The sequence below is a fragment of the Chelonoidis abingdonii genome, chromosome 1 (assembly GCF_003597395.2).
Source record: "Chelonoidis abingdonii isolate Lonesome George chromosome 1, CheloAbing_2.0, whole genome shotgun sequence".
NCBI lineage: Eukaryota > Metazoa > Chordata > Testudines > Testudinidae > Chelonoidis > Chelonoidis abingdonii.
The window spans coordinates 152468607-152485643 of record NC_133769.1 but is presented as its reverse complement, the minus strand read 5'-3'; the positions used below and the strand labels follow the sequence as shown (position 1 = coordinate 152485643).

The 17037-nt window shown below is 44.7% G+C and overlaps 1 protein-coding gene across 1 annotated transcript in view; it reads left to right on the top strand.

Annotated features, from left to right (window-relative positions):
* Nucleotides 1-17037, top strand: part of CD4 (CD4 molecule) — a 30023-nt gene that overhangs the window by 5632 nt on the left and 7354 nt on the right. Inside the window, exon 2 of the mRNA XM_032802047.2 lies at nt 12528-12652. Within this exon, the coding sequence (XP_032657938.1) occupies nt 12592-12652 (61 nt within the window). The 5' untranslated portion in view covers nt 12528-12591. The remainder of the gene's footprint in view (nt 1-12527; nt 12653-17037) is intronic.

The window sequence follows — 17037 nt, the reverse complement described above, 5'->3', positions numbered from 1 at the left end:
TTTCTCCAGTTTGTATGTGTGCAAATGATTGTTCCTTCCTAAGTGGAGCACTTTGCATTTGTCCTTATTGAATTTCATCCTATTTACTTCAGACCATTTCTCCAGTTTGTCCAGATCATTTTGAATTTTAATCCTATCCTCCAAAGCACTTGCAACCCTCCCCTGCTTGGTATCATCAGCAAACTTTATAAGTGTACTCTCTCTACCATTATCTAAATCATTGATGAAGATATTGAACAGAACCGGATCCAAGACCAGTCCCTGCAGGATCTCACTTGATATGCCCTTCCAGCTTGACTGTGAACCACTGATAACTACTCTCTGGGAATGGTTTTCAGTCAGTTATGCCCCCATCTTATAGTAGCTCCATCTAGGTTGTATTTCCCTAGTTTGTTTATGAGAAGGCCATGCGAGACAGTATTAAAAGTCTTATTAAAGTCAAGATATACCACATCTACTGCTTTCCCCCTATGATAGAGTAATGAGGGCACCTGTCCTATTGGAATGGACCTGTTACACACAATTTATTTAATAAATGTCACCCATTCCAATCCAGCCCCTAGCTGAGGGTGACTGGCTGGCTCAGGATGATCAGGCCTGGTACGTGGTGTCTTGTACTGCTCAACACTGGTTCCAGTCCAACCCAGGATGACAGTGAATGAAAGTTATCCCCTTGATTGTGAAGCCTCTTCAATGGGCACATTTGGAATGAGTTTTGGGGGTGAGGTCCTCTCTTTCTCTCTAATTCCTAGCAGGATAAGTGTCCTCATCTGAAAAATCAGCTGAGGAATTGGCACTGAGTAGTTTACAGCTGGCACAGAGGCAAAGGACTGAATGGGCCACAGAGACTGAACTCCCTACTCTCCACGGGAGGGAGATTCCAGAGGAAGATCAGGAACAATCAATGGGGTGCTGGAAATTCAACATTAATTGTGTGGGTAGGGGCTGCTGATCCACCCCTTCATCAGTACCGGATATACCGCAACTAGACTTTGACTTTATTTCCTGGTGAACCTTAGAGTGAATCATCTGTGCCACTCAGTGGCAAATAAATAATATATAACAAATGGAAAAAAGAGGAATTTGATAGTAATTAATATAAATCAGCAGTTGGGAATTGTAGAAAATTGATAAGGGAAGCAAAGGGACACAAGGTGAACTCTATGGCTGACAAGTTAAGAATAATAAGAAGGAGATTTTCAAAATATTAGGACAAAAAGAATCGTGACAATCATACTGGTCCGTTACTAGATGGAAATGATACAATTATCAATAATAATGCAGAAAGGGCATATATGTTCAATAAATATTTTTGTTCTATATTTGAGGAAAAATAGATGATATAGTCTCATCCTATGGTGATGATAATACTCTTTCCTTTCCATTACTATCTCTGGACAATGTTAAATAGAAACTACTAAGTTAGATATTTTTAGCTCAGCGGGTCCAGATAATTTGCATCCAGTTAAAAGAGCTGGTGAAGAGCTTGCTGGACCGTTAATGTAGATTTTTCCATAAATCTTGGCACACTGGGGAAGTTCCAGAAGACTGGAAGAAAATTAATGGTGTGTCAATTTTTAAAAAGGGTAAATAAGATGACCCAGATAATAATAGGCCTGTCAGCCTTACATGGCTAATATAAGACTTGAATAATTAAGAATTAAAAGAGGTAATGTAATTAACGCATCTCAACATAAGTTTATGGAAAATGGATCCTACCAAACTAACTTGCTATATTTTTATGAGATTACAAGTTTGGATGATAAAGGTAATAGTGCAGGCATATTCTTAGATTTTTGTAAGGCATTTAACTTGGTACCACGTGACATTTTGATTAAAAAACCAGAATGATATAAAATTACATGGCGTGCATTAAATTGATTTAAAACTGGCTGATAGGTCTCAAAATGTCATTTTAAATGGGGAATCATCACTGAGTAGGTGTGTTACTAGGGGGGTTCTGCATGGATTGGTTCTTTGCCCGATGCTGTTTAACATTTTTATCAATTACCTGGAAGGAAACAAAAAATCATCACTGATAAAGGTTGCAGATGACATAAAAATTGGGGAAATGGTAAACAATGAAGAGAACAGGTCACTGATTCACAGTGGTAAACTGGATGCATGCTAACACTAGGCATTTTACTATGGCTAAATGTAAATGCATACATCTTGGAACAAAGAATATAGGCCTCACTCACGCTATCCTGGGAATCAGTGTCTCTGAAAAAGATTTGGTGCATAATCAGCTGAACATGAACTCCTAGTGTGACTCTGTGACCAAAAGAGCTAATGCCTTCCTGGGATGTGTAAACAGAGGGCTCTCGAGTATGAGCAGAGAGGTCATTTTATCTCTACATTCGGCACTCTTGTGACCACTGCTGTAATATTTTGTCCAGTTCTGGTACCTACAATTCAAAAAGGATGTTATTAAATTGGAGAAGTTCAGAGAAGAGGCATGAGAATGATTTATGGACTAGAAATCATGCCTTGTAGTGACAGATTCAAAGAGCTCAATCTGTTTAATTTAACAAAGAGAAGGTTAAGGGGTGATCTGATATCAGTCTGTAAGTATGTGCATAGAAAAATATTTAATAATAGGGTTTTCAGTCTAGCAGACAAAAATATAACATGATTCAGGGGTTGGAAGTTGAAGTTAGACAAATTCAGACAGGAAATAAGGCATAAATTATATCAGTAAAGGGTTACTAGCTATTGAAACAGTTTACCAAGAGTCACGGTGAATATTCCATCACTGACAATTTTAAATTAAGATTGGGTATTTTGCTAAAAGGTGTGCTCTTGGAATTATTCTGGAGAAGTTTTATGGCCTGTATTCTACAAGAGATCAGTCTAAATGATCACAATGGTCCCTTCTGGCCTTGAAATTTGCGAATCTATGAAAAAAATTACGTATGAATGAACAGAGACTGCCAGCTCCTCAGGGCCGGCTCCAGGCACCAGCTCAGCAAGCAGGTGCTGGGGGCAGCCAAGGGGATGGGGCAGCAGGTCGGGCTCTTCGGCAGCAATTTGGCAGAGGGTCCCTTGGTCCCTCTCGGAGGGAAGGACCAGCTGCTGAATTGCCTCTGAAGAAGAAAGCAGCACGGTGGAGCTGCCGCTGATCACAATCGCGGCTTTTTTTTTTTTTTTTCTGCAGCTTGGGGTGGCAAAAACCCTGAGGCCAGCCCTGCAGCTCCTTGTGACTCGGTGCTCCTGTGGCAGCCCTCACTGGAAATACCAAGGTCAAAGCGGGCTGCAAAAGGGAGAGCAAATATTCCCAAGACTGATGAGTAACACTGAAGTTAAACTCCCCAACCAATCACAAACTGTGATTCTGATCCCCCACACTGATTATCAAGAAGCTGAAAAAAGAAATCACACAGCCCCCTTCATTGCATTCCATTTCTCTGGCTCCCAATCAGCACCTACGTCCAGTAACGTGAAGAGTTATTTAAAAAACTTGGCTCACTATACAACATGTTTGTCTGAACCCCAAAGAGCCAGACACACTGCCAGATCAATATGTTTATTAGAGAATATTTAAATAAGGATGATACACAGAGTTTGGCATGTCAGTCATTAGTCATCGGGGGCAATATTAGGTTGGATCTTACCCAAATACCACGCTGCCAGCCAACCCTTTAGCATCTAAAACTAAAAGTTTATTATAAAGAAAAAAGAAAGAACAAGAAGAGAGTTTTTAAATGGTAAAGCAAACACATACATACAGAGACTATCAAAGTCCATAGTAATATTGGTGAGTTTGCCGGCTTAAAAGTCTCTCTGGAGTACATCCACAGCTGGGATGGGTCATTCAGTTCTTTGTTCAGAGCTTCAGTTTGCAGAAAAGTCACTCCAGAGGTAAGAAGCAGGATTGAAGACAAAATGGAGATGATGCAGCTGCCTTTTGTAGTCTTTTGCTATGTGGCTTGTACTTCCTGTGTCCTAAACACAAGCTTCACAGCACTTGGCATGGAAGCCTTTGCATTCTCTATCCACAAACATACCACATGCCTTGATGACTTAGAAGGTGTCTTTCCTGGCTCCTTTCAATGGTTCATTGTACAGTTGATGACCCTTGATGGGCCATCAAACAGGCTAGGCAGTGCTGATGCCAATCTGTGGCGGGGGGGGGGGGGGTACAACCCAGAAACACAGCACAGGTTTGGAAATACAGATATACCTACATATCCATAGTTTGTTATACAAACATATAAACAAGATTATCATATTTGGCAAAATGTAACTTTTGCAGATACCTCACCCAGCATATCTGGTCAGATTCCTTGCAATTTTATTACATTGGTGTCAACAATATTATAAAATATCCCACATATTCCATACAGTGTCACGCTACTCAGTGAGGGTCATTTACTACAGATGCAGCCTTGGGCCTCATCAGTAATGGATTAGGGGTAAACAGGCTGTCTCAGGCCTGGTCTACACCTAAAACTTAGGTTGATCTAGCTACATTGCTCAGGGCTCTGAAAAGTTTTACATCCTGTACAGTGTAGTTAGGTTGCCCAAACCTCCGACACCGGTAGGACAACAGAAGAAGTATTCTGTCAACCGAGCTACTGCCTCTTGGAGAGGTGGATGTACGATAGTGACAGAAAACCTCCTTCTGTCACTGTAGTAGGTGTCTACACTATAGTGGCGTAGCTGCAGATGTGCTGCTCTAGTGCTTAGTGCAGAACAGGGGTAGGCAACCTATGGCACATGATTTTCAGTGGCATTCACACTGCCACCAGTCCAGGATCTCTACATTTTAATTTAATTTTAAATTAAGCTAATTAAACATTTTAAAACCTTATTTATTTTACATACAAACAAAAACAAACAAACATACAACCATAGTTTAGTTATATATTATAAACTTATAGAAAAAGACCTTCTAAAAATGTTAAAATGTATTACTGGCACCTGAAACCTTAAATTAGAGTGAATAAATGAAGACTCGGCACACCACTTCTGAAAGGTTGCCGACCCCTGGTGTAGACACTACAGCGATGGGAGGAGTTCTCCAGTCACTGCAGTACATCCACCTCCCCAAGAGGCAACAGCTAGATTGGTGGAAGAATTCTTTCGGTAACGTAATGTTGTCTACACAAGGATTTAGGCTGTCTATACTTGCAGAGTTTTTGCGCTGTCAGTTTCAACGTTGATAGTAAACGGGTGAAAGAAAAGCACTAGTTTGTGTACTCACTTACTTCCACAGGCGTCAGAGGGTGTTTACATTTGCAGCACTTCCATGATGGATGAGATCAGTGCACTGAGGGCAGCTAGCCCACATGGCAGCTCTCTCCATTTTGATGATGGGTGTTGTGAGAATGGGTGTGTGTGATCGCAGGGCATCCTGGGTCCCTGCACAGCCTCCTCCCCCGCAAACACTGATCAGCTCCAGAAGCTCATCTTTTCTCCAAGCAGAGGATCCTTTCCTCCGTGGAGCAGGCGTTGTCACCTGGCCAGATGATAAGTGAGCACTTGCCAGGAAAATAGGAAGGAGAGTTTCAAAGTTCCCAGGGTTTTACAGGGGGAGGGGTGAATGTCTGTTTACCTGGCATCCAAGCAGCACAGCTGTTAGCCAGAGCGGTCACTTAGGCACTGCAGGATAAGGAGGCTAAAAGCTCTGTAAATAGGAAGAATGTGTCTTCACTTGCACATCACCGCAAAAGCATCCTCGGTAAGAGCTGTACGCCTCTCATGGAGGTGTTTTTTGTTTTTTTTGCGATGAAACTTCTGAGTTTCACTGCAAAAAGTCATTGGCAAGTGCAGACCCTCCCACAATTTTTGCGCAAAAAAGGGACTTTTTCCACTTTAAATGGCAAGTGTAGACAGGCCCTTATTTTGACTTAACTATAAGTTGCTCAGGGGTGTTGATTTTTCACCCCCCTGAGTGATGTAACTGAGTCGATCAACTTTTCTAGTGTAGACCAGCCATGAGAGGAGACTTGACTATAGTGTATAATTACCTTCATGAGGAGAAAATGCCAGATACTAAATAGCTTTTTAATCTAGCAGAGACAGCCAGAACAAGAACCAATGCTTGCAATGTACATCTAAGCAAATTCAAATTAGAAATAATGTATAGGTTGGAACAAACTACCCAGGGAGTGGTGGATTCTCCATCTCTTAATTTTTTCAAATCAAGGTTGGATGCCTTTCTGGAAGACAGACTTTAGCCAACCACAAGTTACAGGGTCCAATACAGGGATAATGGTGAAATTTAAAGACCTGTGATGTGCAGGAGGTCGGACTAGATGATCTAATGACCCCTTCTGGGCTTAAAAATCTATGAAAAAACAGCTCTTATTATTCCCACCTCCTCTGCTTCTGCATTGAGCAGCTCTTGGCACATACTATATCTTCCATGGTAAAAAAAAAATATACCTTTCCCTCCTTAGTGCTTCATGGAGCCTGCACAGGTCTATGCAGACACAGGTTTTACTGATCACTGGAATCACAGCAGTATGCCACACACGTCAGTTCAGTAATACATTCTGTTACGCCATTCTCACCATCCTGTTCAGTTCTGCCTTCGCTTTCAGAAGCAGCAGGATTGTCCCCCTCCAGCACAGAGTACACTCTTGGTAGAATAGCCACTGGTTCCCCTCTAAAAGGCCACCTTTGCCAACTACTGTCCTATATTCCTCTATGCTATTTATAAGGTTCATTTTAATGGCTCTGCTTGGTCAAGGAAGTCGCCATTAATGAGAGGCATGTCAAACACATACTCTTTGCTTCTGTAGCTAGTATGGGCTTTGAACTGACTCAGACAATGTATTTATCCCATGAGCTATTGAGCACCACTATGGGCCTCTCCAGTGTAGGGCAAGGGTTCTTCTCCTTAAAGTCACCTTTGATCGTGAATCAATTTTAGATTAAACCAGAGGCTTGCACATATTGAAACTAACACTCATGTCTGTTCGCAAAGGCTGACTTGGGAGGCAGATCTGAGGAAATCAGCAGCACTCACCCTTACCAGATTCCTTTGCTTCAGCAAACATTCTCCCAGTTCAGTTTTTTCTTAATTTTCTGCACGTTTCCACTGGTTGGACAGATCTAATCTGGCCTGTGTTCTCTCTTGCCACACCTGCCATTTTTGTTTCCCACAACTATGCTCTTTGGAGGCATATTTTTATGATGCTTCTCTTTTCACCGTGGGAACTTCCCCTTGGTTACTTCTTGTATGAAACTCTGATTGCTTTCTTGCGAAGTGTCTTTCATTTTCACTAGCACAAACTGCCGGTGTGATTGTTGCACCTCCTATTCCGGACGTCAATTGTTATTTTCTGGAAAGTCCCTTCTTTTGAGTTCCAGCTATTAGATGATCTCTCGTATGGTCTGCCTTGTTGATCCCAAAGTCGCAATGCTCTGCTAGTTCAGATAGGGCCCTTATACAAAAAAAGTCCACACTTTCTTCAGGCCTCCACACCTTCCAGTATAAGAATCCCTATTTGTGTATGACACACCTTTTGGAATTAATACTCAGCTCATTTTCTTTGAATAATGTAAATTGCTATTCTCACCCTCTTCCTTTGTGAAAGCAAATGATTTCCAAGCATTTTCAGTGGCAACGAGTCCTGTGGCACCTTATAGACTAACAAACATATTAGAGCATTAGCTTCCATGGGTGAATTACAACTTCACCCACTTCACCCACGAAAGCTCATGCTCCAGTACATCTGTTAGTCTATAAGGTGCCACAGGACTCTTTGCCGCTTTTACAGATCCAGACTAACATGGCTACCCCTCTGATACTTGACAAGTATTTTCTGCTTCACTCCACAGTGCATCAATTAATGAGCTGACCTGTGGTACCCCACTTTCTGTGAAGTGCTCCTTCTACTCAGGCTACTTCAAGTACTTGGCAAACTAAAAGTCTTTGACGCAGGCTGAACTTTGGCATTTAGTTTTCCTCTTATTTATGTTGATTCACAGCCAGACTGCTTTTGATGTCACTGCATGTGCCAATGGTAAAGAATCACAGAAAAAGTTGCTTTCATCTAACACTGAACAAGGAACTTTATCTGAATAAAGAAAGTAATATTACTTCTAAGGCCCAGTCTGCACTAGAAAATTAAGTTGGCATAACTACATCACTCAGGGGTATAAAAAATCCACATCCCTGAGTGGCATAGTTAAGCTGACCTAAGTCCTTGAATAGACAGTGCTAGGTCAACAGAAGAATTCTTCTATCAACCTAGCTACTGCCTCTTGTGGAGATGGATTACCTACACTGACAAGAGAACACCTCCCATTGGAGTAAGCAGTGTCTACACTGAAGTACTAAAGTGGTGCAACTGTGCCGCTGTCAGTGCCAGGTTTACAATGGCACCATTGCTCAGAAGGGGCCCTGACCAGCTCTGCTTGCACTGTGCCCTGAGACCAGCTTCTTGCCCCCTTGCCCCGCTCACCACTTGCTCCTCTCAGCCTGACTGCTGGCCAGCCGAGGGCGCCTCTCCACCCCCAGGCCCCATCTGCCAGCTTCTTTCTGCCTCCTGGCTGGACCCCAGTGCACCTCAGGCTCTGGGAAGTCTCTGCTTCCCACCACCTGTGGTGCCCCACCTGTCTCCCTGGAGCTGAGCCTCCTGGAACTGGTGCAGAAGCCTGCCCTGTCTCAGCCAGATGTGGGGGTGGAGAACAGTGTGGAGGGCTTGGCTGGGCCCCTTCATGCAAGTGGGTCCTGAGGGAGCCTGGCCGGGGCAGGCCCTGGCCTGACTGATCACACCACTCCTGAGGGGCTGGAGCAATTCCCTGCCCCGGGACCAGCCCTGGCTGCACTGCTGGCTCAGCCAGGCAGACACAGTTGCCTCCCAGAAGGCTGGTGAATGTGGCCAGGAGGCAGGGCGTGGGGGAGTGGGTCTCTGGGGTTCCTAGCAGGGAGTGCTGGGCTGTGAGTGGGCAGAGATGAACTTTGTGTGTTGGAGCACTAGAGAGTGGGGGTTCTGTGTGGGGTACTGGGCAGTTGTGGTAGGGCTATGGGCAGGGGGGCGCAGGGCACAGGTAATCAGGGGGATGTTCTGGTGTTGGGTGGGTTGGCTGGTGCATGTGTGGTCTGGTCTGGTCCCACCCCTGAGGGGAAGAGGCATGCTGGCTTCATAGGTTCGGGTGGGCCATTGGGTGTCTGGCAACTGCCAGTTTATAAATAGTGTCCTTGCACTGGGGCCACTCCTGTCATGCCACGCCCTAGCCAGCCCCCTGCCCCACGCCATGCTCCATTGCCTCCATGCGGGTCCACAAATATGTTTGGCTCTGGGCCCACAAAAGTTAATCCAGCCCTGGCCGCTGTAGCTTTTTAAGTGCAGAGTCTCCTAAAGCTAATCAAGGCGTAGGCACGTGTGCAGAAGGCAGCACACAAGCTGATTTTCAGTGGCACTCGCACTGCCCGGGTCCCGGCCACCAGGCTCTGCATTTTAATTTAATTTTAAATGAAGCTTCTTAAATATTTTAAAAACCTTATTTACTTTACATACAGCAATGGTTTAGTTATATATTATAGACTTATAGAAAGAGACCTTCTAAAAACATTCAAATGTATTACCGGCACCCGAAACCTTAAATTAGAGTGAATAAATGAAGACTCAGCACACCGCTTCAGAAAGGTTGCCGACCCCTGAGCTAATCTGTCCTCCTGCGTCTGTCTCTCTCCTACCTGCACTGCCGGGCTTCTGCCTCAGACCGTCCCCGCCCCTTCTGCTGCAGAAATAAAGAAGCAGAAAACCTACGAGCTGCATAAGGAGGCCTGAGACAGGAGAGCTCCTGGGACTTAACAATGTCGCCAGTTTTCATGACTGTATCATGAGTCTCATGATAGTCAGTGATTGTCTTAAAGCTCCAGCTCCTGGAGTAAGTTTCTAGCCCTCATGGCTGGAGAGAAACACATGACAATGGGAGTCATGGAGGCCCACAATCAGAGAACAAATAAAAAGAAATCTACATTTAGTATTTTTTAAAATCTCATGATCTTTAATCCAATTTCATGATTTTTGCAACACTTGGGATTGGCAACAGTGGGACTGTAATGCTCCTTCCCCATCCTAACCCAGACAGCCAAGCTTCCTGCCTTGAAGAGGAAATTCAGCAGAGCTTAAATTTAGAAACAGGAACAACTCAAATTACCTGCCACCCCCTTACCTTCTGTCCCCAGAGCTCCTCTTCCTGCTCTGTATCCGGCCCTAACCACGACCACTGCAGTGCGCTAAAGGGGTTACAGATATCCTGCTTCGTGGAACTGAGGAAGCTAGAAGAGAAGGAAATGGTGAGGGTGCATGAAAGGAGCCAGAAGGAGGGTAGGGAGAGGTCTGATACCAGAGCATGGTGGCCCAAACACCATCTCTGAAGCCACCTGAGGTATGGGGTTTGTGTTAGGGAAACACAGGAGGCTTTGCTCTCTGGCCCCGTCTGTTCTTCACAAGTCCTGCTTTCCCCCACTGTCCTGTGGTTACATGGGTGACTTTGTTCTCCAACCCCATCCCTCCTGTTTCCTGTAAACCTGCACCATACCAGGAATACCCAAGGGAGACTTTGCTCTCCTAGCCATGTCTGTCTCTCTTTTCTTCTGTGACTTGCAGCCCCCACATTCCATGGCTGTAGAATCACAAAACACAAGGGCTGCAGGTGAGAAAGATAGATCCAGAGAATGAGGAAGGATGGTAGCAGAGGTAGCAAGGCCAGGGGGAAGAGGGGAGGCCCTCCCAGCACTGTATACCTGAACCTGTCCCTCTTCCTAGCTCTGCTGCTCCTGTACCATTCCTTTGCTTTCTCGGGATCCATCTATATCAGCTGTGACCCTTTCTGTATTTTGTGATTCTGCAGCCATGGAGTGTGTCCTACATACAGTCCACGCTTTGCTCCAAAACGTGAACGCTCATTTATGAAAATAAGGGCCAGATTCTCTGGCCCACAAAGTTCATTTTGTACTGTGTAAAGCAGTGCATGATGAACTTAAACAGGCCATAGAGTCCCACAGGGCAATTTTCCCTACACCCAGAGAATCTCTGCCAATGGAAAGCTGATGGAGACAGTGAAGATGGGGGAAGGGGCATTCTGGTGACAGATTGATGCATGTTGAGAGTGGGAGAGGAACTGGTACAGCCAGCAGTAGAAGTTAGAGTAACTGCTGCAAGGTAGCCACAGATCAGGGCGCCACAACCGGTTCCAATGGCCACTTCCCTGCACTACAGTCAAGCACGGAGGAGAATAGGACCCTACATATTTTTCTAGCTCTTACACTCAGGGTAAGTCTGCACCAGATATGCTACTTCAGCACAGCTACAGAAGCAACAGCTACCTCGCTGTAGTGCAGACATTTACTACAGCGATGTAGTTCTTCCACAGGCATAGTTAATCCACCTCTCTAAGCCCAGGCCTAAACTACAGACCGAGGTAGGTATAACTATGTCGCTCACAGGTGTGGAAAATGCACACCCCTGAGCAATGTGATTATAGCAACGTTAACCCCCGGTGTAGACAGCACTGTATTGACAGGAGAGCTTCTCCCACGGATATAGTTACCTCTTCTCAGGGAGGAGTTTTAACTATGCCGAAAGGAGAGCTCTCTTCCGTCGACACAGGAGTGTCTTCATTTAAGTGCTACAGCAGTGTTTTAAGTGTAGACCTGCCCTGAGAGACAGTAGCTAGAATTCTTACATCAAGAATTAGGGTCTTAGGTCATCTTAATTACATCGCCCAGGGTATGAACTTTATCAACTTTTTACTCAGACCTTAGTCCTTTGGGTTTTCTTTCCATGATTTTCAGTTAACACCTGTTTAATTCAAATGCTGTAAACACTTGAGAGAAAAACTCTCTTTACTACTATTTCTACTCTTTCCCTTCTTCCCTGCCCCACATTTCTGAGAATCCCAACGAGTCCTCCAGGGAACACCAGACTTGACAGTCATGAGATTTCTAAGGAAAAAAAACAAAAGCAAACTAACTAACCAAAAAACCCTTTAAAAAGAGCTTTCCAGGCTGTCTATATCCATCACAAAGACGCAATCAAGGCCAGATTTTTGATCTTTGATCTTAGCCTCCCCTCTGCCCATTCAAGTTCAAAGTTTCCTCTGTCATCTCAGAGAGGAAGGGAAAGAGAAGATGCAACCTCTATCTGAGGCAATTGCCTCACCTGCCACCTGGGCGCAGGAACCCCAAAGTGCCTTTCCAGGTGCAGAAAGGCCAACTGCTACTGTGCTGCTGAAAATCCTCCAGCACCCCTCACTCCCACAACTTCTACAGGCAGCAGTTACATATGATAATACAGAAACCTGCAGCCCCAGGAGAACCCGAAATCTAGGGACAGTGTAAAATATGCTGAATTCAATATCAAACTCCAGGAAGAATACACTGGCTGGCTTCTTCATTGTCATGTTGAATTCACCTGACTCTGTGATAGGATTTCCACCTAGCTGTGCTGTAACACAGCAGACACCATGGGCATTGACCAAGCACATAGGCCCAGCCATGGAGCCACAAGACTTGGAAAATAAACCACTATTAATAGTTCATTTGGGTTTTTCCGCATTAGGATCCCTTTACCTGGATGATATTTCCATCTCACAGTTCACGGAGGGAAGGAACAATCCAAGAGGATGGACCCATTTAGCGTCATGGCAAACAGCATCCTGGCTGTCTTCACTGTGATGCAGTTCGGTGAGTCCCTGGCTGGGCACGGTGTGGTGCAGCAGTGTGGGTATTTTTCGTCTCTTTACGATCTCCTGATTTCCTGCTTCAAACTAAACAAGTTTTGCCCTTTTTCAAAATGGCTGCCATCTCCGATTACTGACAATGGGACTGAATCCTCAACCTAAGATGGCCTTATTAGGTAAAAGTGAGGTGACCGCTATGCAGCTACATGTGATAATAGAGAAACCTGCAGCCCCAGGAGAACTGGAAATCTAGGGACAGCTTAAAATACAGTGAATTTGATATCAAACTCCAGGGAGAACACACTGGTTGGATCACCACATCAGGGAAGATAGCCCCTTTTAGGGTGTGTCTTCCCTGAACAGGTAACTCAGATGATCAGCATCCATGTTTGAGTACCTGGGTTAACCTAGCCTGGGGGTGAGCAGCCATACTTCAAAACCATAACCTGTATGAGTGTGACCTCACTGCCACTGCATTTACCCACGTATGTCTCTAGGACTCCTGGGGGCACGTCCTTTATACTGCAGTAAGCTGAGTAGTTCCATAATTCTTTCCCAGTGAATTGTGGGAGGACACGGGGCAGAGGGAAGGATAGGGGAGGATTGTGGAAAGGCAGTGGAGGTCTATAAATACTTGAGAGATTTAGCAAGTGGGCTAACTTGGACACTAGCCAGTACTCCTAGCCAGGCCAATTGGCCCATGCTGAAAGCACCACTAAACTTTGGTGAGAGGATTTTGTATTTGGGCCGGAGGGGGGTTAGAAGCAGCACCTGGGTTAACTCTGCAGTGAAGATTTAATTCACCACTGAAGATCCATTAGATGGAAACAATCTTCAGTCTCCACCGAGCTGCGCTGGAGTCAGACTAGTGACCGTCTCTGTAACCATTGGCAATGCCCTGAGGCATCCATCCCTCAATTAATGGTAGTGTAGGGGGGGTCCCATAGGAAGACAAATATTACATACAAGAACATGGAGGTTTTAACATCAAACAGTGTAAGATGGTGGAACTAATGCTAGCTATGGAACCTAGCCCTTGTCTGCATATGTGTTATGAGAACAGTCTTTCATAACATGATCACTGAGTATTTTGGAGGATTAGGCCAAAAGAAATCTGATGAGGTTCATCAAGGACAACTGCAGAGTCCTGCACTTAGGACGGAAGAATCCCATGCACTGCTACAGGCTGGGGATTAACTGGCTAAGCAGCAATTCTGCAGAAAAGGACCTGGGGATTACAGTGGATGAGAAACTGGATCTGAGTCAACAGAATGTCCTTGTTGCCAAAAATGCTAACAGCATATTGGGCTGCATTAGTAGGAGCATTGTCAGCAGATCGATGGAAGTGATTATTCCCCTCTATTCGGCACTGGTGAGGCCACATCTGGATATTGCATCCAGTTTTGGGCCCCCACTACAGAAAGGATGTGGACAAATTGGAGAGAGTTCAGCAGAGTGCAATGAAAATGATCAGGGAGCTGGGGCACATGGCTTTTGAGGAGAGGCTGAGGGAACTGGGCTTATTTAGTCTTCAGGAGAGAAGAGTGAGGGGGGATTTAATAGTAGCTTTCAATTACCTGAAGTGGAGTTCCAAAGAGGATGGAGCTCGGCTGTTCTCAGTGGTGGCAAACGACAGAACAAGGAGCAAGTTGCAGTGAGGGAAGTTTAGGTTGGATATTAGGAAAAACTATTTCATTAGGAGGGTGGTGAAGCACTGGAATGGGTTACCTAAGGAGGTGGTGGAATCTCCATGCTTAGAGGTTTTTAAGGCCCAGCTTGACAAAGCCCTGGCTGGGATGATTTAGTTGGGGATGGTCCTGCTTTGAGCAGGGGGTTGGACTAGATGACCTCCTGAGGTCCCTTCCAACCCTAATCTTCTGTGATTCTGTATGTGAGCCAACTACTAGAGGGTGGTATGACACCCACTTTGCCAGTGAACTACCCAGCTATTCCACAGCTAGCTCTGGGAGGGGAGTATGGTTTAGTGTTTACAGACAGGCTGGCCAGACACATCGGTGTATGAGAGGTTTTTTTATTACTATTATTTAAAGAAAGGCAGTTTGCAGGATGGTTGGTATTTGGGTCTCCTATGTTAGAGGCCTGGGTTCTGTTCTCAATTCTGCTAGAAATTACCTTATCTATAAAGTGGGTAGGATAATAATTGCCTCTCCCATAATGTAGAGGTATGAGAACTTGGTGTCCCCTAGACTGTAGAGTATTTTTGTACGAAGGGTCTGTCTGCTCAGGGTACAGGCTGCGGGCTGGCTCAAGGAAGTAGGACAGATTCCTAAATGTAGGACCATCCTGCAAAATTTTAGATGAGAGCAAACCTATACAGTCAGTGATCAGCTCTCTGCCATCAAGAGTAGGAGAGGCAAGGGGGCTTTGCCTCCAAGCAGCGAAATGGGACCTCCTGCACTTTTATGTGTATGTTTCAGTTTGAATATTGAACCTGAAATGACAACATACAAATTGGGGCTGGGCAACTTCCCTATAAAAATGAGAATGCAGGTGCAAACCAGTATAGTTTATTATTTTTTAAAAAAACATAATTTTTAAGCCAATCTCATTATTTGCGGGGGAAGGGAGTCTGAGTTCGGAGTTTTGAATTCATGGTGTTGGCAATGCTGCAGCAGGGAGACTTTGCACTGACTGAAGTGATAAGATGTCATGATATTGAGGCAGGGGTGCCAAGACCAGTCCTGCTCCTGTGGGTCAGGGCTCCCAATAACCTGCAAATCTGTGGAACTGTTTGTAAAGGACCTGACTTTTGGGCACTATCACATCGAATACAGCACCAATCCCAACTACTCACCACAAAGTGCAGGAGCGAAAATGCTGTCACCTGCAGCACCCCACCCCAATCCCTGTGATGTTTCCTATGAAGGGATTTGCTGTGACAGACTCAATTTTGCCAGTTGTTGTGATTTGATTAGAGCCCTTGCCATACGTAGTGTTTTTCTTAAAACCCCAGCTCCAGGAATGGAGAACGATTGCACAAGACTCAGCTTTCAATTAGAAAAAAAGGAGGTTTTGCCTCTCCAATTTAAAGAAAAGCTTGAAAACCTGACCCGCGTGTGGCCTGAAAACACCAAAACAGAAAACAAAGAAAAAGAACTGGTCACTGATTTTTTTTTAAAAAATCTCATGATTTTTATTCTCATGACTTTTTGTGGTTTGACTCGTGATTTTTGAAGGCCATGCTGCAGCCTTCTGGAGACACGGGCCCAGGGAGAAGTTTGTATATATGTGTAAAACAGAACAGAATCTCTGTCAGCTAGGGAAAGAGAGAGAAGGAAACGTAGGGAGAGTGTGCAGGAATGGAAAAAATGGGGCTGAAAGAAGAGAGAGCCACGGGAGAGAGAAATGAAGGGAGGAAATCCAAGCGGGAGAATGGAGAGTAAGGTCAGCAGGAGTGGGAAGAAAAGTAAGAGAGAAAGACAAAGACAGAGATGGCTGTAACCCTAGAGTGGGACAGAAAGTGTCAGAAACAGAGATAGAGACAAACGCAAACATACTAGGATTTAGGTGACACCCACTTAGACTTCCATCTCCCCAGCCATTACCTCTCCTGGACGAAGACCCATGTCTCTCTTCCTCCTGACTGGGGTATTCCCAGGCTGCACAGTTCCCTACCTACACCATGAATTCCCCAGTAAGGACTGCCTACAAGGATAAAGTCTGCACTGTGCTTTCTCTCCAGAGGATACGAACAGGGTAATTGCTAGCAGTTAGAAGTTACCACACAGGTCTTTCTAAGCCAATACATTTATTCCTAAGGCAAAAGCAATACAGAGAAAACATACAAAAACAAAATAAGTATTTAGTGGTGATCATCCCACCTCTAACAAGGGCTCTGGTAGGAGTCTGTCCTTCAAACCCCACACAGGGTTTTCCCTGTGGTTACAAGTTCATAACTGTCCCAGAGTCAGACCTAGAACAACCATGAATAGGTCAGTCTCTTCTTTATACACCTTGGGCCTTTCATCTTGAGATTCCAGGGGCAGATGATCAGCAAACAATGGTCCCCTCTTCAGGGCACAGCTTCATAAGGCTGGGTTTTCACATTCACCTCCCCCAGAGAGTTCCCAGACAAACCACTGGACACTGTTTGTCCCCAGAAGTCCATTCTTGTCTGGCACATTGGTCAATACAGTCCTTTGAAGTTCATAACAGGTCTCAGGGTTCATATCACAGCTCACCCCTAGACAGGTTACATACATCCAGCCCACAATCATACATAACCTTTGCATTTAATTCAATGTATTTAAACTTAATCCAGATATATGTACACTTAATTCAGTAAGGTTTTTCATGGATATTGCAGGAAAATGCCACATCTGTCACCGTTCGTTAGAGATAGATAGATAGATAGATTTATTTTCTGGA